The following is a 25,702-nucleotide window of genomic DNA, read 5'->3' on the forward strand; positions in this document are numbered from 1 at the left end:
ATCCAAGGTCTCATGAAAAAGGTCATAAAATTTGCCTTTTATTTCTTTTGAAAAAACCCAAGACAGATAACACAAAGCTTGGGTTAAAGACAGTGGTCCACCAAAGCCTAAATACTTGCGATTAGCAGCCTTAGCAGTAGCGACGAACAGATTATATGGGATTTTCTTCTTGCAAATGAGATCATCTGCCAACTCCAGCGTCGAGAGCCGAGATAACCTGAAAGATGGTGCAGGTTTTTATGGGGCTGCGTGACGTTTGTGTGTGTGCTTGCGCGTAAGCATTTGTTTGTATAGGAGCCTGTTTGTGTCTTTGTGTGTAATATAAATGCCCTGCAATCCCTTGTCTGGGATTAATCAGGATCAGGCCAAGTGATATTCAGCAACCCTATAAAGGCACTCCAGCGGGGATTAAGAAAGTTCAGGTCTGAATGAGCAGACACAGGAACCCAGGGTGCTCTTTGTCTGTAGACTAAGGAAGAAATAAAAACATTAACCACAAAGTTTTCGCAGGAGCTTTATTCTTTTGGCACAAACAAAAGCAGAAACAATATGAGGATGAATCGTCCTGTGGAGTTCCCCGAGGATTTCTGGATTCCTATCCCTCTGGACACCAACAACATCACGACACTGAGCCCTTTCCTGGTCCCCCAGGACCACCTGGGGAGCAAGGGCCTCTTTTACGGCTTGTCAGCGTTCATGTTCTTTCTGTTTGTGGTGGGCGCCATCATCAATTTCCTCACGGTGGCATGTACCATCCAGTACAAGAAGCTGCGGTCCCACCTCAACTACATCCTGGTGAACTTAGCCATCGCCAACCTTCTAGTCGCCTGCGTGGGCTCATTCCCGTGCTTCTGCTGCTTTTCCTTCCGATACATGTTCGTCGGTCCACTGGGCTGCAAGATTGAAGGATTTGTATCTACTCTCGGCGGTAAGGAGCAACAGAAAAAATAACCACACGTTTTAATGGAGTTCACTATGATATCTAATTGAATTTCTTTTTTAAAGCCTTAAGGAAACCTTGAAGGCCCTTGGCATCTTACTGGTTTCCTATTGTTTTTCAATTTTGGACATTTTGCGCCCGCATGGATATCCTTGCTCTTTTTTTTGCACCACAAAAAAGTTATTTATTTAACTGACTTTTAACTAAAACTAACTAACTAAAATCAATTGGAGCTGAAATTTGCAGCATTTAACTTTAGAAATTGGTGATGCTCATATTTTTCAAGTACTCAACTTTACATTCGCTCAAGAATCTGTGGTTTATACACACACACACACACACACACACACACACACACAGGCCCACAGTCAAATAAATCAACAGTTGGGAAGACCCACGACCAAAAAATAAAACCATGCAAAGAGACAAAAGAACAGAGTACGTGTTTTATCTTTTCAAAATACAAGAATAAAATGTAACCATGGAGGTGCTGCTATTAACCAACTCCTGCACACTACAGTACCTTTCAAAAAGTGCAACAAGTTAGAACACACACTCTGGATTTCCAATGTAAGAAGAAAGAAGAGAAACTTGTGGTGACAAAGTTGTGATTATAATGTTTTGTTAACACGAGATCAACTTTACTTTGTTAAACCTAGGTTTTTCTAAGATTTCTCCTAAATTGTGCAATCGGAATTTCTCAATTTCAAGTTGAGAACAGCTTTTTTGTCCTTAAATTGATCCAGTGACTCTGATTCAATGATTTTTTCCCTCCTCAGTTCATTAAAATCGACTCCTGGCAGTCTATTGGAGGGGTTGTGATTGATTTCTGCCGGCTCTCCGCAGGTATGGTGAGCCTCTGGTCTCTGGCGGTCATAGCCTTTGAGAGATGGTTGGTCATCTGTAAACCTCTCGGAAACTTCTCCTTCAAGAATCACCACGCCATCGGTGGCTGCGCGCTGACTTGGTTCTTTGCTTTGGCTGCTTCACTTCCCCCACTGTTTGGATGGAGTAGGTCAGTATTTCATGTTTTATCACAGTGATTATTTACAGGACCAGAATCTGGACCTTAACTTTGAATTTAACACCCTTCTGTGCTTATTGATATATTATAAATATATGACATGATTCATAGCTGTTACGAATAATAAACTCAGACATCATCATAATCATCAAAGGCTGCTGCCATAATTACCTACAGACATTAGAGTGTGTATCATAACTTTTGTAGTCTAGAAAGGGAAAAATACCTTTGTGACATTGCATGTAAATGTTTATTATACAGGTATATGTAATGCTGTATGATATGATCTGATATATGACATTTTATATACTGTATATATACACAGTATATAGATATAATATATGATAAACATCGATCGGCCACAACATTAAAACCACCGACAGGTGAAGTGAATAACATTGATCTTCTCGTTCCAATGGCACCTGTCAAGGGGTTGGATAAATTAGGCAGAGAGTTAACAGTCCTTTATTTTTATAGCAGTAAAAATGGGAAAGCTGAAGAATCTGAGCAACTTTGGGATCTTGTGGGGTGTGGTATGTAGTGGTAAGTACCTACCAAAAGTGGTCTGAGGAAGGACAACCGTTGAACCGGGTGACAGGGTCATCGGCACCCAAGGCTCATTGATACACGTGGGGAGCGAAGTCTAGCCTGTCTGGTCCGATCCCACAGAAGAGCTACTGGAGAAAAAATTGCTAAAAAAAAGTGAATGCTGCTGTGATAGAAAGGTGTCAGAACACACAGTACATCGCCGCTTGAGACGTATGGGGCTGCGTGACGCCCTGGGCAATGTTGTGCTAAGAAACCTTGCGTCCTGGTATTCATGCGGATGTTACTTTGACACATACCACCTATCTAAACATTGTTGCAGGCCAAGTACACCCGTTCATGGCAATGGTATTCCCTGATGGCAGTGATCTATTTCAGCAGGATAATACGCCGTGTCATGCAAAAAATGTTCAGGAATGGATTGAGGAACATGACAAAGAGTTCAAGGTGTTGACTTGGCCTCCAAATTCCCCAGATCTCAATCCGATCGAGCATCTATGGGATGTGCTGGAACAACAAGCCCAATCCATGGGGGCCCCCACCTCACAGCTTACATGACTTAAAGGATCTGCTGCTCACGTCTTGGTGCCAGATACCACAGGACACCTTCAGAGGTCCTGTGTAGCCCATGCCTCAATGGGTCAGAGCTGTTTTGGCAGCACGAGGGGACCGAAACAATATTAGGCAGCTTGTTTATTTGATATGGCTGATCGGTGTATATATGATTTGTACCCTACAGGTATATCCCAGAGGGAATGCAATGCTCTTGTGGACCAGACTGGTACACCACGAACAACAAATACAACAATGAATCCTACGTCATGTTCCTTTTCTGCTTTTGCTTTGCCATCCCCTTTGGCACCATCGTCTTCTGCTACACCCAGCTGCTCTTCACTATGAAAATGGTGAGCAAGAATCAGAAAATGTGACCATGAAAAATTGACAGCCTGTAGCATGTTTTATACTTAATGCATTTTATCTCTGGACACAGAGATGAAATGCAAATAAAGATAAATGAAAATCACAGGAAATCAAGACCAGCAAAAAAACCCTTCTAATCTTTTCTCTGTCCTACGGGCACTTTAGAGGGCCCTTTAAACCATTTTGTCTATCGCATGGGGCACTTTAGAAGGCACCTCACACTTTTTTCTCTCTCATAGGGGCAACTAGAGAGCAGTTTTGTAGTGTTATTTACATCAAAGGGGCATCGGGGGGAGGCGGTCGACCTGTGTACGCCACTGCAATCGTGTGTCCTTCCCTTTGGAATATTGACTTATTGACCTCTTTCATATACAAAAATCATATATGTGGAAAAAATTCATAAAGATTTCTGTATCACTGCTCACTTCTCCATCCATTCAAAGGCAGCGAAGGCCCAGGCTGAATCGGTCTCCACCCAGAAGGCAGAGCGGGAGGTGACCAGGATGGTGGTGGTGATGGTGTTTGGCTTCCTGGTCTGCTGGCTTCCCTACGCTTCATTCGCCCTTTGGGTCGTGAACAACCGCGGGCAGACCTTTGACCTAAGATTGGCCACCATACCAGCCTGCTTCTCCAAGGCCTCTACAGTCTACAACCCTGTCATCTACATCCTCCTCAATAAACAGGTTTGTTTACTTTGTTCGCCCTTTGCAGGCAAAAAGTATGATTATAGTGATGGAGAACTAATCGGAATTCTCTCATGGTCATTTTCCAGTTCCGCTCATGTATGTTGAAGATGACAGGGATGGGTTCTGGCGAAGATGAAGAATCCTCAACAAGTCAATCTTCAGTGACCGAAGTCTCCAAAGTTGGACCTGCTTAGACCCTGTGACACCCATGTTTTATTGTTACTGCTGCTTACTGTAGGTGACTTTTATGAACTGCAAATAACACTGAATGTACAGACGATACGCTTATGCAATTACACTTTTTAAAGATATTAAAAAAAAGTGCAAAGTTAAAAAGGAAAAAAAAGGAGAATAAATAATGCTGTCAAAATGGAGGAATGGAGAGTTTGTCTGTGTCACAAATCATGACACAACCTACAGAGTTTTAAGCACTATTATTTACCACAGTACATTTGGAGCCGTTACTTTTATCTTTTCTACATGTCAAAGTGTGCTTAAAGAACACATTTAAAATAAATACATTACATGCTAAGGGAAATCTAAAGAATAAGATATATTAGATAGCTATATCAGTTATAGTTATGTTAGATATTAACCACATTAAGCCAATACATAAAGACAATGTTTAACTTCACCTGGAAGTGACATTTGATGAATGAGCATTGACCATACTACATGGTTATACAAATAAATGAATATATTTATTTATTGGCCTGTTTATTTATAGATAGCTATGGATAGATTGACTGATAATGACATAGTACTTTATAGATAGAAAGATAGACGTTCGATGATAGACATAAAGATATATAGATAGATAGATAGATAGATGATAGATAGATAGATAGATAGATAGATGAACGACAGATACAGATAGATAGATAGACGGATAGATGGATAGATAGGTAGATAGATTGATAGATAGATACATACATACATACATACATACATACATGGTTAGATGTCATAACACCCGGTGATTACACACAATAAGCTCTAGGAGCTCTCAAAATACAAAAAATACTAAAATGTGCGCAATCGACTGCAATGGCTGCAAGGGGCGGTGCCACAATTGCGATTCTGGGTTCTATAAATCTATAATAGAATGAATGGTCCGTGTTGTATTAAATAAACATTTAAATCTTCCTAAATGCCAGATGGATAGATAGATAGATAGATAGACAGATAGACAGATAGATAGATCGATAGATAGATAGATAGATAGACAGATAGATAGATCGATGGATAGATAGATAGATAGATAGATAGACAGATAGATAGATCGATAGATAGATCGATAGATAGATAGATAGATAGATGAATTAAGAGTGTTAGGAGTGAAAGCAGCCGGTGAGAAGGTACATTTGCACAATGGCCCCTCATTCCTGATTGTCATCCTCTTGAAGATGCTGAATAGAAAAGTAGAAATGTATCATATACAGACATAATGTACAAATACAAAATGGACAAAATCAATCAATAAAAAATAGGGTTTGGTGCTGCGATTCTGTTTCTCTATAGTAAAAGTATATCAAAATAACACCCTAATGCAAATTTTATCTACAATAACTTTGACGTTGAACCGGATGTTGTGGATCGGGTCTTCCGGTGCACGTGTCCGCTAACTTCCAGCCCACGTGGTCCTTCTGCTGTACTGATGTCAAAAGCCAGTGGGTTATTGGGCTTTCACATTGATTATATCTTGTGAAATTGAACCAGGTCACATGCATTTATGTGTCGATTGTGTTGGTGAATAATGTGTAATGTTTTTCGTTGCGTTTTCCAGAACAGAAACGGGCGAAGCGCCTCGCCGTCCGTGGAAAAACTAAGGTAAAGGCTGACGTCAATGCTAGCGCTAACCCAGCTGCTACACAACAACACGTGTCCAGTCTAGAAAGAACCTGGACTGGATGTTGTTGTTCACACCAAGCTACCATGGCGCCTGTGGCATTTATCTATGTTCCGATCTGATGTCCGATCATTTGTCTCCTTTATACAGGTTATATGTTGCACAGCTTTTATAATAATTAGCATTCTGTCTATGCCGCCCATACTTCACTTGACTCACGATAGAGATTTTGAGCAAAATCCAAACTTCACCCTTGAAACTCTAGTATAAAAATATGTCTTGTTTCGAGGTACTAAGAGAATTGTCATGGCGTGGATTGCCTGGCAAAATAAAACGAAATGTAATATATATAATATATGTAATATAATCTATATTCTGGTATATTCTGATGTGGTTTGCTATATTTGAGCCCCAGTTGGTTGTATATAAATGTACCTATTAAATGACAGATCTGCTTGAATCTCACCCAAGACCCTGGCTGTAAATTGTAGAAAACGCTGAGGCTTGTTTGACTCCCTTTAACTGAATGTTTTATTCCAAAATGTCCCTAATGAAGTATATTTAATCACATTCTCCGAACTGTCCTCATCCGAAGGACAAAGCTGGGCAGAAAAATGACGGTTTAGGACGGCTAAAGCAGACAGAAAAAGCATTGCTGCGACATGTCAAAGACCACAGGAAGCCAGAAGAAGTCAGGAGGCAAAGGGTGAGTGATAAGAGCTGTTCAGAGGCCGATTTGAAAGTCCTTACGTTTCCTTCCGTTAAACTGATGTTTTGATGTAAACTATTCATAATCAGCTTCAGGACCTCCAAGAAAAGCAGAGAATCTCGCGAGAGCAAGAGCTGATGAGGAGGCGGAACCTGCACAGCTTTCAGAATGACATCCAGCAACGACAGAGGGATTTTGAGATTAAGGTACAGAAGGGCCTCTGCAATAGAAATGGGCTTAAAATACAAAATGTATGGTTAACCTTTATCTTAATGTTGGTGTAAGTTTATTGTTCTATGTTGTATGTATTAAATGTTTATTTTTTGATTTCAGGAAGCAGAGATGCAGAGTTTGGAGAAGCATGTCAATTTTGAAACTGAGAACTCAAGAAAGGCTTATTATAGGGAATTCAAAAAGGTATGTAAATGCATTTACTTTTTGCATTAGCCTCTAAACCATAACCCTAAACCCAAACCACTAAAGTAAGATGCGTGTAAATGTAATTTCCTGCTGATGTCAGTATCATAATACATATACTACTGGTAGGTTCTTATACTAGCTACTGCCATGGTAAAGGAATACGAAAATTAAATGTGAAAAGGCGATTTTTTTTTTTTCATGAAATTGATTATATTTGGAGTATTATGTTTATGACTAATAATAATATAATACATTATTAACATAGAATTTTCTTTAAGATGTCGGAAAATGTATTTGAATTACAAATAAAAAATAAAACAGGTGAGTGTTAAACCTATAATTGACGTTCAATAGGTGTCGTGTTTCATGACTGAATCACAAAATGACATAATATAATATGCTTCATCTTTTTCTTTTACAATGGTCTCTGAATATTTCTTTTTAATATTAAACCTGACTGAATTGGGCTAGTTGGAATATGCATTTGAACATTCGCTTTGTTGAAGGTGGTGGAGGCCGCTGACGTGATATTGGAGGTTCTGGATGCACGTGATCCCCTCGGCTGTAGATGTCCTCAGGTGGAGCAGGCGGTCATCCAGAGTGGAACCAACAAGAAAATAGTCCTTGTGCTTAATAAAATTGGTAGGATAATCTGACATATTACAAAATACTATGCATTTTCTGGTTCACCCTGGCTTTTTTCCGGGTAGCAATTTATCCGTTTCATTGTCTCGTGTGAATTCTTTCCCATTTCACTTAATATTTAGATCTGGTGTCAAAAGAAATAGTGGAAAAGTGGATTAAGTATCTGCGTAACGAGTTTCCCACTGTGGCTTTTAAAGCCTCTACACAGCTACAGAATAAGAACCTGGTACGTAATGAATCATTTGATCAGTTAAGTAACCATTTGAGTGGCCGATATTAAAAGCTGTAGTGTTGTAATATTTGTCAAATGTGCAAGTGTTTGTGTCCCTCTCTGAGCAGAAGCGCAGCAACGTGCCAGTGACTCAAGCCACCACAGAGCTCCTCAGCAGTAGCGCTTGTGTTGGAGCCGACTGCTTGATGAAACTACTGGGCAACTACTGTCGCAACGTGGACATAAAGACAACCATCACGGTTGGTGTTGTAGGTGAGCACATTGTTATAGCAAAATGCTTTATTGCTGATCTTTGTTAGACGTACTACCAGATTTTTTGGATGTTCTGTAAGATCAGTGGCTGCTGCAGACAAAAGTGGTCGCAACCCGGTAGAAAGCATGTAGTTCCTTATCTGATAGAATGACTGGCCTCCGCATGTTTTCCAGGTTTTCCTAACGTGGGAAAGAGCAGCTTGATCAACAGTCTGAAACGAGCGCGTGCCTGTAGTGTCGGAGCCATGCCGGGTGTTACAAAGTAAGTATAAGCTGTTGCAAGTTTCTTCTTCGGGGCTGCCCCTGTGACGTCTCCATGTACCACTAACCTTTCTGACCGGTAACAGGTGCCTTCAAGAAGTACATTTGGATAAACACATAAAGCTTCTTGATTGCCCCGGCATTGTCATGGCAACGTCAACAACCGACGCTGCCATGATTCTCCGCAACTGCGTGAAGATCGAGCAGCTCGTGGATCCCGTTTCCCCTGTGGAAGCCATTCTCCGTCGCTGCAATAAGGCACAGGTACGCATGGTCCTATTTCTATTTGTAGATGGGTTGATTGATTGATTGATAATCCACTGATTGACATGATTGCTTTGCCCCATCTACAGATTATGGAGCATTATGGAGTTCCCGACTTCCACACGGCTCTGGAGTTCTTGGCACTACTTGCTCGGCGCCAAGGCAAGCTGAGGAAGGGAGGACTGCCAGATTCAGACAAAGCAGCAAAGAGCGTCTTGATGGACTGGACAGGGTACGTGGACCAAATTTGACAAAACGATCCATCGCTTCTGCCTCTGTCACAGTCTCATGGATTTGACTCCAACTTTGTCTCACAGAGGACGAATCAGCTACTTTACACATCCTCCGGAGACGCACACGCTGCCCGCCCATGTGAGCGCTGAGATTGTGACTGAGATGGGCAAAGCCTTTGACTGGGATGAGCTGGAGAAGGGGAATCAGGAGGTTCTCGCAGGTGGGTAAACGCTTTCTCCAGTGAAGTAGCAGGTTTTTTTGTGAAGATTTAGGGGGAAACCGTGCGAGCCATGACATCTTGTCACTTCAGATTTTCTGTCAAAGGTTATTTTGAGATGAGGCAGCTTAACCGCTACCGCTCTAACGGGTTGCCTTCTAGTGTGTTTGTTGTTGTGGGTTCTAGTTCTCACACCAATACTATGACAACCATATGTAGCTGCGCTGCATTTCCCCAAGAAATGCTTTTTCCACCAGCAGGTGGGGGGTGGTTTGAACTCATTGGAACTTTGAACTGTGTGGAATGTAAAGCACTTTTCACGAAAACTAATACTGCATAAGTAACGTGACATGTCACTTATTCATGCAGCTCTTCTGGAGGAACATTTGACAGTGGTGGAAGAAGTAATCAGACATTTTAGTTCAGTAAAAGTACAAATACCCTAATGCAAAATGATTCTAATTAAAGTGAAAGTGCCACCTTGACGTTCATTCTTAGGTAAAAGTATTTAAGTTCTCGCTTTTAAATATACTCAAAGTTTTACAAGTAAAAGTACTTTTCATATCCAGTGCCCTGATTTAATGGCATGAAGTGCTACCAGTGTTTTTCTGCCGCTTAAAATGAGCCTGCGTCGCAAGATCAAAATTGCAAGGCTCTACTAATTCAACAATTTCAGCCAGCTTTGTGTTCATAAAAACAAGCTCATCGAAAGTCAGAACTATTAGTTGGCCATGATATAAATAAGCACAGTTATTCATGTTTGTTCGTTTTTTAGTTGTTAATGGGATAGTGATGTGCCGTGGGATTATTTAATTGTTAAAAAGTTTGGGAAACAGTTCTACTGTAGTGTACCACTGTGCTACTGTACCAATTTACCATACAATTACATACAGGTGGAGTCATAATAACATCCAACATATGGACCTGATGGAAAAACATCTGCAATCCTAAATCAGAACTTTGATAGATCCAGCCCCTGATTTTAATATGTAGAAATATAAATCCACATTATCATTTTTAGGCTAAAGTAACATGTCAGAAATGCTGTAAAGTAAAAAAATTCTAGATATTTTCTTTGAAATGTAGAGTAAAAGTCAAGTCTCCCAAACTGAATATTCTTAAGTAAGCACAGATACTTAGTTACTTTCCACCACTGAAATCCGATGACGCAAAACTGCATCGACAAAACAAGAAACGTTCTGGAAGCTACAGATGATTGTCAAGATTGTTGTTCTCCATGTACTTTTGTTCTTGAAGACACCACCGGTCCTTTTCAGAATCCTCCTGTCCGGACATGCAAACGGGATTCTGCATTGAAACGGCGGGGATGACTCACGGCGGTCAAGCAGGGGCGCCATGTGACCCCGAAATGCATATGGACTCCGTGGACAACCAAGAACTGAAAGATGAAGCTGAGTCGATGGAAGGCGGCCAGGACTCCGAGGTAGAGCCGTCCTCTGGAAAATATGAGGAGGTATCTAAACAGTGCAATTGAAAATGTTTCTTTTGTTGACCTGTTGTCCCTCTCCATCTCTCCTGCTCCATCCTCCACACACACACACACACACACACACACACACACACACACACACACACACACACACACACACACACACACAAAAGTTTGGGCCTATGACCGTGGAGATCAAACGTCGGGCGTCGAAGTCGAGCGCAAGCGCAGACAACGCCGCAACTAAGGCCATGGACCTGAAGGACGTTGTTAGCGTTGATCCTCTGCACCAGGGCCAGGCTCTTATGGCCGCCAGCAAGAAAAGGAAGAAAAGACAGAAAAGAGCAGGTAAGGGATAAACACAGGTGTCATTTTTTTCACGTGAAATTGTTTAGTGAACATATGCCGCAATGCCTCCATTACTGGAGGTATTTATTTGCTCTTTGATTGTTTGATTAGGATTTGGTTGATTTTAATTCATTGAAATGTCCATTCTTTCTTTCCAGACAAACTTGCCACCAAACTCTCGGACACCTTAACATCTGCAATGAACTTTTTTTGATAGACGGTCAAAATAATAATAATAAAAAAAAAAAAGATGAAGATAAAACGTTTGCGATTTGTTCTCTTTCTTATTTGCAAGTTCACCAAACAAATATGTGTGGATACTGCATTACCTCATATTTCAGGCTGTGGACTTGGTTGTTCCAGTACTGTACAGTTAAAAATTCATTGCTTTTCAATCATAGGTTCAGAAACACTGAAGAAAATGCTGTGAATATTTGAGATAAACCTTTTTTTCATCCCGGTATTGGCTTTCCATTCACTATGGGTTTGTTTAAATTATCACCACAAACTTTAAATTGGCCCCACACATGCAGCCTGGAGGTCAGCCACGCTTCGCAAATGCCAATGTACATTTTGAAGACATTATAACTCCACTGGTTCATATTATACACTATTTATCATATGATATTAGTTCATAACTTGCTCATTTTATTGTCGCACAGATAATTAACATAGCTCTTATACAATTAAAAAATAAAAATAAAACGAGTAAAGTGAGATTACAAATATATGTTGTGTACTTGTGTTCTTTTTTTTTTTTAATCATTTGAATTTTTTTTAAATGTCTTACTTAACTGTGTTGCTGCTGTCCCCCCCGGAGATCAATTGAGTCTTATCTTATTTTTTTAATCTTCTTTTATTGATCTTATTTTATTTTAATTTCACGAGCAGGCGCGTCCATGTTGAATGAAATGGGAAAAAAAAAAAAGGGAATTCGCGTTATGAAGGGACTTTTACGTTGACAGCCGAGCTGCATCTGCCGTCGGCTTCCGGGTCAAGTGACAGATTGACCTCGGACCTCAGTAGTAAACAACATCAGAGCGGCTAACGGGCCGAGCGGAGTTGACGGGATGGCAGCGAGAACGGAGGGTTACGGGAATTTCGCCTGTGATTAAGAAACACCTCCATCACCACGACAGTATGTTGCCGGCTTTACTCGTCGCAGTCGCCGCGCAGCTGAAATATTTGACAAACGCTAATCAAACCGACTAGGCTAACTCAAAGCGAGTTCCCCTTTCAGTCGAGGATAGCCAACTGGAAATGACTAGCATCGCCGGTGCTTATGAAACGGTGTTGCGTGTAAGCCAGCTGCTTTCTGCCGGGTAATCTTAGTGAAGTCATGTGACGATAACTAACTACATAACTGACTGTCGAAGATGATCAGCTAGCTAGCTGCGCTGCCACCGCTAGCGTCAACCTGATATTGTGCAGCCAGGCGCCCTGTCAGCGGCATTTTGGTCCAGGCAAGTTCACTTATATAGCACATTTCATACACGAAGTAATTCAAAGTGCTTACCATAAAGCGTAAAACATATATAAAAGCAAAGAGGAATTAAAGTCTAGAATTTTTTTTGAAAAGCTAGAAACAAATATTAAAAAAAAAACAAAAAACAACATAGCATAGAGATGATAAGATATCAAATATATCTTGTCCCAGATCCCAGACCCAATAATGTCTTTTTTTTTTTTTTGCCAGTTAGTGTTACTGTCTGATTAGATTGATAGACAGATAAGTGTTGTCAATATGCTATAAACCTAAGACAATAACTAAAAAAAGGAACCGTGTCAATGTGCAATAAACCTCTATCAACATTTCACATTCTGTCGAAAATTGTGAAAAAGTTTACTTGCATACGCTATGTTAAATAAAATCTGTACATATCCTGTGTTTAGCAGGGTGGAAAACAAAACGGTTATAACACTACTATACAATGTATTGCAAAAGATGAATATGTTTTGACATAGATCAGCCAGGTCACACCAGACAAAATAAGGTTATTGTAGGCCTCGAAGTGAAATGATGTTGAATGAATTGGTCTTTTCTTCTTTCACAGAGAGGAAATGTCATGACATGATATTGGGACTAACTCATTGTATAGTTACAACATGTACCACTCCATAATGGTAATGCACTTCACCACGTATGGTAGTTGCAACTGTTGTTCCAATACAAATTTGACCCTGGTATATATGGATGTGATTAAAGACTGGTACAGAATAAACTGGTACTGACCATACGTTAATGAACAGAGGTGGTAGTTGGGTTCAGAGACGGGAGCTGAAGATATCAGATTCTTAGTATCAGAGGTGTAAGGAAGCTTTTGACTGTTACTCTCGTATTTGTTGTCAATCAAGTCTCCATTGGAGCCCTGGTTGTTGAAGCTTTTGCATTAGGCTTTTAACGCTGTTTTCCTCTTGTTGTGGCAACAAAGCCGCCTGCAGCTTTGTTGCTGTAGTTTTGACTTTTTGCCATTTTCTTTTTGAATTCGAGTTTTCTTACAATTTTGACTTTTTATTGTATTTTATTTTTTTACTATTTTCTATTTAAAGTATAGAGAATCTAGGCACTATTTGCCTGTCATACAGTTCATTGAGTGTTATGAGTACGAGAGTGTGAATGTGTTGGTGACGTTGAAAACATTATCATTCATCTGGAATGCTTCTTTTTTTGGCACTTGTCCTTCTCAGCTCCATCCCTAGAACCCGACCTCCTCCCTCAGCCATGTCGTCCCGTGTGCTGCTGAGGCAGCAGCTGATGCGAGAGCAAGCCCAGGAGCAGGAGCGACGTGAGGCCCAGCAACGGGCCTGCGTCTCCCAGCTCAGGCCCTCTGACTCTACCCCAGCCATCTCCGTCACGCTGCCCCCAAATACAGCCCGGCCCTCCCCAGCACAGGTGCCAGTGGAAGTGTTGAAAGTAAGTCATTTTCAGTTAGTGTGGATCGCCCTGTCAATACTCTTCATTGCACCGCTGTCCCAGGAAATATGCCTTAAATTGTCCATTTGAATGTTCAGGTGCAGAGCCACCTGGAGAACCCCACAAAATACCACATCCAGCAGGCTCAGAGGCAGCAGGTCAAGCAGTACCTCTCCACCACGCTGGGCAATAAGGCGGCAACCCAGACCCTGGGGATTTCCCCCGTGCCACAGTCCAGTTCGGCCCCGGAGATGGCCCTGACGGCAAACAGCGCTCCCAACAGCCCCATGGCCCTTCTTAACCTGGGCTCCAACAAGGAGGAAGTATGGGACACAAAACAAACGTTTATTTCTATATATTTAATTTATTTCAGTGTGTCTGCATTACCTTAAAAACATCTTAAAATATCTTAAATTCAGTTTTACAAATATTTGTCCTGAAAACTCATTACATGGTCTTAAATTTGAATTTATGAGGTCTGACTTTCAACGTAAGTCACCCAACAACAGAAATGCTGATGGGTTATGAAACCCTAAGTCTACCACCAAACCTAATACTTTCATACCTTCATACTTACTTGCTATACCTAGCTGTTCTAGATAAAGCCAGCTCACTTTATACTTAGCTGCAGAGAGAAAGAAAACCCCTGTTCTTACCCATCCGAAATTCTGTGGGAAAGCACTGGTTCGTGATCTTGTACCTGGTCCCGGTCCCGTACCAGATCACTTATCTTTCTATATCTGACCAAAAGGGAATTATTAGTTCATAGCCTACACTGTTTTTACCCAATACTTACCTCTTGCATTTAGTTAACATTTGTTTAAAAAATATATCAGTCTTGCACGCCTCTTTCTGTTAAGGTATTAGTATTTTTGTCATTGTTATTAGTAGTTAAATTAGCTCCATGTTTTTGGCTTGGAACTTAATGGCCTCTTAGTTGTACTATAACAACACGCCCCTCACTCTCTCTGCGGTGGCGCATGCCTTGTGTTGTGATCTTGCCCTTTTTGCCCCGTGTCACAATAAGATGGGAAATACTGCACTCAACGCTTAATGATAACCGCATATCAGTGGCGTGTGCGCCTCTAAGCTACCCAGAAACATCTAATCCCCTCAGACTATCTCAACTATGTTCTAGGCTTAGAAATGCAATGTTTTGACAAATATAACTCAAGACTGAGTTTATTAGTCCAATTTTCATCTGTACATTTTCATCCATGAGGAATTTGTTGTGGTAAATTTTGATGCATTGTTATACAGAGAATTGCCATAAAGAATTTAAGTCTGTAAAAATAGACAATAAACAAAGAAAATAGCCAAATAAAATACAAAACTACCCACTAGTCAAAAATCAGCTGGAGCTAAGTGGCAGTATGATTGCTAGTAATGTTATGGGTATAAAATATAAATATAGATGAATATACTGATTTGCTCCATGTTTATTCACCTGTTTGTTTAAAAAGTGGTTGTTTTTTTTCTTCTCCAGATTGAGGATGTGATTGATGACATCATCAGCCTGGAATCAAGTTTTAATGACGACATCATGACGCTAATCGACTCAGGTCTGCAGTTGCCGAGCACGGTGAGACATACATAGAGAGTCCTCTGTAAATGTGCCGTTATCATTATCCTACTGGGTTTCTCCTTATATCAGGGTTCTAGAGGTGCTTGAAATGCTTGAATTTTGTCATCTGAAATGTTAGTATCAGAATACCTTGAAAACTGCCCCTTTTGTGGTGGATTTCTTGAAAAGTTATTTGAAAAAATTGCAAAAGAAAATTGTAACGTTATAAAACATTTCTAGAATCAATTTTATGATGTTGACGATGCCAGAGAAATTTAATCCAGCATGGTTGGAAATAGACACTTATTGTATAATAGAAGATTTATAATAGATATATAAAAGATATACCTATATAAATAAAAGACAACGAGATTAAGATGATATGAAATTTAAATTATTAAGATCACATTGAAAATGTATTATATTTTTTTGTGTGGAGTCCTTGAAAATGAAAAAAAATAGTGCTTAAAAAAGTACTCAAAAGTCCTTGACTTTCAATTGGTAACGCCATAATGAACCCAGAAAAAAGGAGGTTATCCTAGACTAGCTGTATTCTAAATTGAATTGGGAATTTAGCGTTGTCGTAGGAGTAAATAAATGCTTTTGGCACCCAGTTACCATTTGTCAGGGATGTGTGGCCATCAGAGAAGGCAGCAGGGTAAGAAGTGTGTTGGCGGGGCACGAAGCAGAAAAGGATTTCTAAAACGTCCGCTTTAAACCCCTCATTGACGCCAGTAGTTAAGTCGGTCCAAGAGAGAGCTTGCCGAAATAGCGCCGTATCACAGAAAATGAGGATTATGGTTATGCTGCTGGATGAAAAGAAAAAGAAACCACGTGAGGTAAATGTTTTTGGCTATTTTCAACATGTTAGTAATGGAAATGTGTAATCCTTTTAGAAATATAATAACTCTGCCTTATATTGAATGTTCATCACACATGGCGAAGACATTTTATTCCCTACAGAGAAAGAAAAATATTTGATAGATTGTTCCTCGAGTAAAATTTGCCTTTGTTATTCCGTGCTTTACCCCGCCATCTTCGACATGGACTTTTTCTTTTGGTTCAAATTTGAGGAAGTGTCTGCCTGTCCTCTTCACAAAAGGAAACTGCAAAGTAGAAGCCACATCCTTTTCATTTATTTTTTACTTTTAATCGAGGCGTAATCCAAATTCCAGTTGTCTCATATTCCGTTGCTGATGGTTCATTGTGTCTCACAGCTCCCTGGGAACCTGTTGGACGTGTACCATAGTCCTGGAATGGCTGCCCCCGCTCTCACTGTCAGCAACTCTTGTCCTGCCGAGCTTCCAAACATTAAAAGGGAAATCACTGGTACTGTACAATCTGTGCTACTAACTAGTACCTGCATTTTCCTCTTAGAACTTTTTAAGAGCGAGATGAGTGTTGTTTGTGTGTTTTGGAACATGACCAAGAAGAGATCTAATACAAGATTTTCTCTTTCAGACACAGATGTCAAAGTACTTATGAAGGAGAGGCAGAAAAAGGACAACCACAACCTCAGTAAGTAGGGTTCGAGTGCATTCCACCTTCTTAGAATCTATTTATTTGAGCTTTCTTTTGAAGAAAGGATGACAGAAAAAAATTCAGACCAACTCTAAAGGCTCTACAAGCTCTTTGTTCCACTTCCTCCTTTTGCGAAACACTGGTGGTCGATGACACTGTTACTTTAATTTACAAAAAGAAAAAAATCCCATGTTATCTTTTCTTTTTCACCCTCTCTCCACCCATGTCTCCAGTCGAGAGGAGGCGGAGATTCAACATCAACGATCGCATAAAGGAGCTGGGTGCTCTGATACCCAAGTCTAGTGACCCGTAAGTTGCTTTTATATATATATATATATATATATATATATATATATATATATATATATATATATATATATATATATATATACACAGTGCATCCGGAAAGTATTCACACCCCTTCACTTTCCCCACATTTTGTTATGTTACAGCCTTATTCCAAAATGCATTAAATTCCTTTTTTTCCCCCTCATCAATCAACACACAATACCCCATATTGACAAAGCAAAAAAGTTTTTTTTAGAAATTTTTGCAAAGTTATTAAAAATAAAAAAACAATGTACATATGTATTCACACCCTTTGCTATGACACTCAAAATTGAGCTCAGGTGCATCCTGTTTCCACTGATCATCCTTGAGACGTTTCTACAACTTGATTGGAGTCCACCGATAGTTAATTCAATAGATTGGACATGATTTGGAAAGGCACACACCTCTCGAAAAGGTCCCACTGTTGCCAGTGCATTTCAGAGCAGAAAGCAAGCCATGAAATCAAAGGAATTGTCTGTAGACCTCGGAGACAGGATTGTATTGAGGCACAGATCTGGGGAAGGGTACAAAAAAAATTCTGCCGCATTGAAGGTCCCGAAGAGCACAGTGGTCCGTCTCTATCATTCGTAAATGGAAGAGCCTGGAGCTGGCTGCCCAGCCAAACTGAGCAATCGGAGGAGAAGGGCCTTGGTCAAGGAGGTGACCAAGAACCCGATGGTCATTCTGACAGAGCTCCAGCATTCCTCTGTGGAGATGGCAGAACCTTCCAGAAGGACAACCATCTCTGCAGCACTCCACCAATCAAGCCTTTATGGTAGCGTGGCCGGACGGAAGCCTCTACTCAGTAAAAGGCACATGACAGCCAGCTTGGAGTTTGCCAGAAGGCACCTAAAGGGCTCTCAGACCATGAGAAACAAGATTCTCTGGTCTGGTGAAACCAAGATTGAGCTCTTTGGCCTGAATGCCAAGCGTCACGTCTGGAGGAAACCAGGCACCTCTCATCACCTGGCTAATACCATCCCTACAGTGAAGCATGGTGGTGGCAGCATCATGCGGTGGGGATGTTTTTCAGCGGCAGGAACTGGGAGACTAGTCAGAATCGAGGGAAAGATGAACGGAGCAAAGTACAGAGAGATCCTTGATGAAAACCTGCTCCAGAGCACTCAGGACCTCAGACTGGGACGAAGGTTTACCTTCCAACAGGACAACAACCCTAAGCACACAGCCAAGACAATGAAGAAGTGGCTTCAGGACAAGTCTGTGAATGTCCTTGAACCCGATTGTACATCTCTGGAAAGACCTGAAAATAGCAATGTAACGACGTTCCCCATCTAACCTGACAGAGCTTGAGAGGATCTGCAGAGAAGAATGGGAGAAATACCCCAAATACAGGTGTGCCAAGCTTGTAGCATCATTCCAGAGAAGACGCTGGAGGCTGTCATCGCTGCCAAAGGTGCTTCAACAAAGTACTGAGTAAAGGGTGTGAATACGATGTATTCACACCCTTCACACAATATGTACATGCGACATTTTGTTTTTTTTATTAATAAATTTGCAAAAATTTCTAAAAAACCTTTTTCGCTTTGTCATTATGGGGTATTGTGTGTAGATTGATGAGGGGGAAAAAGGAATGTAATCCATTTTGGAATAAGGCTGTAACATAACAAAATGTGGGGAAAGTGAAGGGGTGTGAATACTTTCCGGGTGTGTGTGTGTGTGTGTGTGTGTGTGTGTGTGTGTGTGTGTGTGTGTGTGTGTGTGTGTGTGTGTGTGTGTGTGTGTGTGTGTGTGTGTGTGTGTGTCCCACCGCAGATTTTAGGTACTTTTGGTGCAGTTTCACTTCTCACTGTTTTCACATCATTTGAAAGTGGAGAATGAGCGCTTCGAAACAAGGTGTGACTTGTGCGAATCAAGCATATTTTTAAAGCTATAACTTGTTAATGACGAGGGTGTGGCAAACTGTGTTTCTGAGATAATCACCTTCAAAGTTTTCCCCACACTCGGCAGAATCCCAGAATGCAAATGAGTGGAGGACCATAAACCTCTTGAATCTTGACCAACAAAGCCATATCGCTACTTGCCACATGGCTACTTGACACCCTGCTGAATGGTGACCCTGCTGAATGGGGCAATCTCTGCAATCCTTTTTGTTTTGAGGGAATGTTGAACAGCGTCATCGACATACAACATATTTTGTTTTAAAAAAAGTTTTTACATTAAGAATATACATGTTTTTTTAAAGTGGAATTATTTAGGTGTTTAAAAGTGCGGACAACACAACAAAATGTGCTGTCTGTCAATAATATTAGTCTTTGTATATCAACCTCAGTGTGTCATTTAATATAAATATGCGTATGCCAAAGATCTTCAAAGGTCTTGGGAGTTATTATGTGGGCTAACCCCAACCCTACCCCAGCTACACTCTGAGAGCCTGTTTGGGGCTGTGTCTTTTCATTTTCTCTTCGCCCCTGGCTGCATTTGCAGGTAAATTTAAGAATCTTCTCCATTGCTACTTGTTCATAATCTGCATCGCCAAACTCAACAGACTTCATCACGTCATCAACTTCTTCAGTTGTAACAACAACGGGCGTGTCGTCGGTCTCCTCTGGTGGCTCTTGAAAATATTCAGTGTGATCATCACATTCAGGTTGAAATCCTCTGTTTGAAATGTTCTCCAAGTCCTAGATAATGGGTTAACCAGATTCAGGATCGCTGTCGCAGAACTGACTATCATCGCGTTCCCAGTACGAGCTGCTACACTGACTTGGATCTATCGGACTGGTCACATTAAGGTCTCCAATATGATTTAGAGCCTCCGCATCCCGCTTCTAGTAATCCATAACAACACAGAGATGAAACTTTAATAGACAAGTGAAACCGAAGGTTCCTCGTTTTCTTTATGGAGGTGATGTCAGCTTTTCTTCTTTGCGTGTTACGCCGCCTACACAACGTATCTAGTTGTGTGTATAAAACACGTACGATTTAAAGGTTGAACTCTATCAAAACAGTTTCATATTGTGACTTCACATCACATGGAATATAGAGGAATGATCTTCACCTGGACGGTCACTTTAAAGGGGACGATCGATCGGCGCTTAGCGTCTCAGTAAGTGAACTGTGTTTCCCCATGTAATCTAAGGGGAATATTTAACTCAATGGTTTAACATTTATCTACTATTTATAAATCAAACTCTTTTTAAGTTGTTTGGCGTCTTAGAAATGCGCGACAAATCGGGTTTTTCTGCGGTGGGTCACACACACACACACACACACACACACACACACACACACACACATATATATTATAGAGAAAATGACAGTTGGCAAACTACTTTGTTCATACCCATGTCGTCCAAAATGTTCCCACGGCAACAGCGAGATGCGTTGGAACAAGGGCACCATCCTGAAGGCCTCAGTGGACTACATCAGGAAGCTACAGAAGGAGCAGCAGCGAGCCAAGGAGGTAGAGACTCGTCAGAAGAAGCTGGAGCATGCCAACCATAGCCTCATGCTGCGCATCCAGGTGGGTGTCAGTAAAGGAACGGATAGTTACTTGCACTGGGATAAAAAACAAAAAAACGTTTTATGGTACCTCAGATAATTCTCTGTCACACTAATATGAATGTTAGGGTTAGTGATGGGTATGCTCCTAATGTTCTTCTGTTGTGTTTGACATCAAGTTTTATGACATTCATAAATATACATAAAGTACTATTTTATCTTATATTCAGGGTTCTTATGAAGTCATTTTGGTGCTTAAATTTCGTCCTCAGAAATGTTAGTACTGGAATACCTTGAAAATAGCCCCTTTTGTGCTGAAGTGCTGGAAAAGTCCTTGAGAGAAACCCAATTATTGACATTCCCCGGGGGGTTTTTTCCCCCAGAATGGCTATTATGACAGATCATGCCAGGGACACTTATAATCATAGATGACTAAGATCAATTTTCCACCGATCAGCCACAACACTAAAACCACCACTAATAATATTGTGTAGCTCCCCCTAGTGCTGCCAAAACAGCTCTGACCCGTCGAGGCATGGACTCCATAAGACCTCTGAAGGTGTCCTGTGGTATCTTTCACCAAGATGTTAGCAGTAGATCCTTTAAGTCCTGTAAGTTGCGAGGAGGGGCCCCCATGGATCGGGCTTGTTGTTCCAGCACATCCCACAGATGCCCGATTGGATCGGAACCTAACCCCGGGCATCCACATGATGTAGACCAAAATGTGATTTATCAGACCAGACCACCTTCTTCCATTGCTCCATGGTCCAGTTTGTATGCTCACATGCCCATTGAAGGCGCTTTCGGTGGTGGACAAGGATCACCATGGTCAATCTCACCGGTCTGTGGCTACACAGACCCAAATGCAACAAGCTGCGATGCACTGTGTGTTCTGACATAGCAGCATTTCTATCATAGCAGCATTAACTTTTTCAACAATTTTGCGACAGTAGCTTTTCTGTGGGATCGAACCAGACAGTCTAGACTTCGTTCCTTACATGCATCAATAAGCCTTGGGCGCCCATAATCCGGGAGTTGGTTCACCGATAGGTAGGTAATAACCAGTGCATACCTGGAAACACCCCACAAGAACACCTGAACACCTACTTATTCATCCAATTTTCTAATCAGCCAATTGTGTAGCAGCAGTGCAATGCATAAAATCATGCAGATACAGGTCAGCAGCTTCAGTTAATGTTGACATCAACCATCAGTATGGGGTAAAAAATGTCATCTTGGTGTTTTCGACCGTGGCATGATTGTTGGTGCCAGACGGGCTGGTTTGAGTATTTCTGTAACTGCTGAACTCCTGGGATTTTCACACACAACAGTCTTGAGCAGACAGAAAGACTACGGTAACCCAGATAACCACTCTGTACAATTGCAGTGAGCAGAAAAACATCTCAGAATGCACAACGCGTCAAACCTTGAGGCAGATGGGCTGAAACAGCAGACGACCACGTCGGGTTCCACTTCTGTCAGCCAACAACAGACAGCTGAGGCTGCAGTGGGCACAGGTTCACCAAAACTGGACAGTTGGAGACTGGAAAAACGTAGCCTGGTCTGATGAATCTCAATTTCTCCTGAGGCACACAGATGGTTGGGTCAGAATTTGGCAGCAACAGCATGAATCCATCTACCGCCACAGTCCAGGCTAGTGGCGGTGGTGTATAATGGTGTGGGTATTTTTTCTTGGTACACTTTGGTCCCGGTAATACCAATCAATCATGGCTTGAATGCCACAGCCTATTTGAGTATTGTTACTGGCCACGTTCATCCCTTGATGGCCACAACTGACCCATATTCTAACGGCTACTTCCAGCATGACAATGCACCATGTCACACAGCAAAAGTCGTCTCAAACTGGTCTCATGAACATGACGATGAGTTCAATGTTCTTCTGTGGCCTCCCCAGTCACCGGATCTGAATCCAGGAGAACACCTTTGGGATGTGATAGAACGGGAGATTCACAGCATGAATGTGCAGCTCACAAATCTGCGGGAATGATCTGATCATGTCAACATGGACCACAATTGAATTGAGGCTGTGTGGGGGCAAAGGGAGGCGCTAAGCGAATGGCAAAGCAGTGGAGATACAAGCCCTATATTCCGTCGGTAGCGATGGGGCACGTAAGCTTGCTTTGCCAAGAAGACCGACGAGTCATTCAAATGAGAAAGTTGACATTTTCCTCTGGAGACAAAAGTCAAAGTCCTTTTGATTTCAGTTGGATATTTGGGTAAATTGGGTCTCCTCACAACCGCTACGTTAGAAAACATTGTTTTTTGTCACTGTTCTTTTTTAGGAGCTGGAGATGCAGGCGCGACTGCACGGCCTTTCCCCCAGCGTGTCGCCCGGCCTGGGCTCTGAGCCCTCGCAGCTCCAGCAGCAGCAGAGTGGCCAGGCGCTGCCGGCACATAGCCTCCTGGCCCTGGGGGTGGCGGCCATGGGACAGCCCGTCCCCGCCTCCTTCCTGTCGCCGCCCTCCTCAGACTCCCCAGCGGGCGTCACCATCAGCAGCCCCCTTGACCTGGGCAGCCTGAGCTTCGCCGAGCTGGACGACGCCTCTGCCTCTGCGCTGTACTCTGACGTGGGCCTCGGAGACATTCTCATGGACGAGGAGTGCGCCCTGTCTCCGGAGCAGGCAGCCAACCCCCTGTTTTCCCCGCTGTCGCCCGGCGCCTCCAGAAGCAGCAGTCGTAGGAGCAGCCTCGACATGGACGAGGACTTGTGACGAGCGGCTGCTAAAGGCGTCCAGGGAAAGCGCCGTCCGCGGGGGAACGTCAAGCGTGGTCACGGGAACTGAACTAAGACAAACTAGTAGCCAGCAATAAGATCAAATCTATTACCGACCCCCCATGAGTAGAATCAGCAAAAATATCTATTCAGCTTCAAGTTTTCTGCTTGACTTCCGGCTTCAATAACCATCGTCTAGGATCCGAAGCTCAGTCTTGTCGAAACAGAATGTTGTATAGTAGGGAAATGGGCTCAGCAATAATAAATGAATACGTTTTTAATTAGATTAATCTATTCCTTTAGAGATTTATCAAGAGTATAAATCTAGTGTGGATATATATATATATATATATATAAATAATATATATATTCTGCACTAAGACCCTTGGAAGAAAGCTGTGAAGGTTTCCTTTGTGCGGCAATTACTTTGCATGACAAATTAGGCAATGCCATTATTATCTTGTGGTTTGATTTTTTTTTTTTTTACATTTGATTTCTATTCTCAACTGACTGGAATCAGGGTTGCAGGCAGCGAGTACAGGCTCATTCTTGTCGGGTCTGTCTTGACTAACAATCACCAAAGGGAAATCCATACCGTGGATATCGGGACATCGTCAAACATCTACTGCATGTTGTACATGAGAACGTTTTACTTTTAAGCATTTTAGTTGCACCTTATTTGACAGCAGTCTATGCATTCTCTCCAAACTGTCATCTGTTACCGTGCACCGGGAGGACACGGCTGACACACAGGTAGCACGTGAGACACAGCACAACTCATCACAGCTCCACAAAGCAGCATTTTATTTTTCTATGTGAAATAGTCAATAGACTTTACAGCAAAGTGTCAGAGATGCAGGTTAATTATTTGACAGTAGTACTGTAGCGCATTAGGTTATTATATATATTTTTTTTATACAAAAGTAATTTGGTTCAATGAATAGATCCTCCCAACTAACGCGTTGTTGTTAAACCCGTAGTCTAGGTATCAGCAGGGGATTTGTTTTGTTTTTTCTTTTGTTTTTTTGGGTGGGGGGGGGGGCACATCTTACAAATATTGTGATTTTTATTTTTATTTTTATCCTTGACGAAATGGCGAGTGCAGCACCCAGAAGGGATAATTGCTTGTTTTTAAGTATGATGTTTTTGAGTATGATTTGATCAGCAACCGCTATCCTCACTTCCTTAATATTTTAAACTGTTTGTTGTTTGAAATTTCGACAATGCAATTATTGATCTATATGTGATCGCCACAAACTTGTTTGGAAGGTATTGGATTTGTTGGAATGCGCAACACATTATGTACCTGTGCTTTAATGAATTTGTGTTTTAAACAGTGCCTGACTTTGTCTATTTTTACATACTAACTACACCATGTTAGATTTGCTATTTCCTAATGCAAATCACAAATGGTTCAAGGTCGCATGAAACAGTGATTTTGTTTACTGACCCAGTACTGCTTTATGAAGGTAGATTTATGCTGCGACTTATCCAACAAACCATGAGGTGGAACAGTGCTGCTAATTGTGTTGCTCTTGATCCCATAACATTTATTTTCTACTTTCTGATTTTTTTTTTTCTCTCATTCAATTGCTTTTCATATTTATTAACCATCTCTTGGCCGACACATCTGTTTATTCACTTACCGGGTGACGACACACGATCTGTTTGACAACTTTATTTGGTTTAATTTTCCGCTGTACGTATATGACACAGCCTCTAGAGAATTCCACAAAATAAATGCTTAGCATCTTTGCATGCTCGAATTGACGTGTTCGCTTAAGTTTTTTTGAAGTCCAGACTTTGAGGGATTTCCCACGCAGGATATATGTATTTGTTTTGAGATGGAGTGGACCACTTCGACCGGCTTCATACCTAGTCCGTAATCGGATCCAACATTCGGATCCTCTCCCTAGTGGCCTGCGGATGAACTGCGTCTGGCTTTCACACCCCGAAATATGTCAGGGAAAATGGGAGAGTTGTTTTTTCCCAGTACAACAGCCAGTAGTTTGCTCAGCTGAACATTTACCATGTTCCGTGAATGACGTTAAAACTCCCTCTATATAGTGTTTGCAAAGAGTGGAAAAAAAACCCGAAAAATATACACAATTCACTGATTATATTAAAATGTATTGATAGTGACTATGGTGACATTTAACGTTAATAATGTCAAACTTGA

At 41.5% G+C, this 25,702-nt stretch overlaps 2 protein-coding genes across 2 annotated transcripts; both read left to right on the plus strand.

Annotated features, from left to right (window-relative positions):
* Positions 1-549: 549 nt before the first annotated feature.
* Positions 550-4,311, plus strand: opn1sw2 (opsin 1 (cone pigments), short-wave-sensitive 2; the record flags this gene model as incomplete). The annotated part of the gene is made up of 5 exons (XM_080000130.1): positions 550-928; positions 1,787-1,955; positions 3,250-3,415; positions 3,875-4,114; positions 4,204-4,311. The coding sequence occupies 5 exons, from the start codon at positions 550-552 to the stop codon at positions 4,309-4,311; spliced, it is 1,062 nt and encodes a 353-aa protein (XP_079856256.1).
* A 1,446-nt stretch (positions 4,312-5,757) lies between these two features.
* On the plus strand, positions 5,758-24,516 carry gnl3l (G protein nucleolar 3 like). Its single transcript, XM_080000439.1, is given in 23 exon segments — positions 5,758-5,787; positions 5,904-5,947; positions 6,562-6,672; positions 6,765-6,881; positions 7,009-7,092; positions 7,602-7,737; positions 7,863-7,966; positions 8,080-8,224; positions 8,399-8,486; positions 8,572-8,788; positions 8,791-8,981; positions 9,067-9,203; positions 10,478-10,644; positions 10,824-10,998; positions 11,157-11,208; positions 13,687-13,912; positions 14,011-14,235; positions 15,399-15,494; positions 16,694-16,805; positions 16,938-16,994; positions 17,231-17,306; positions 20,664-20,811; positions 23,093-24,516. Coding segments are annotated over 23 exon segments (3,150 nt in total). The 5' UTR covers positions 5,758-5,774; the 3' UTR covers positions 23,522-24,516.
* The last annotated feature ends 1,186 nt before the right edge of the window (positions 24,517-25,702 follow it).

Source organism: Zeus faber (assembly GCF_960531495.2).
Source record: "Zeus faber genome assembly, chromosome: 5".
In the NCBI taxonomy this organism is placed as follows: domain Eukaryota; kingdom Metazoa; phylum Chordata; class Actinopteri; order Zeiformes; family Zeidae; genus Zeus; species Zeus faber.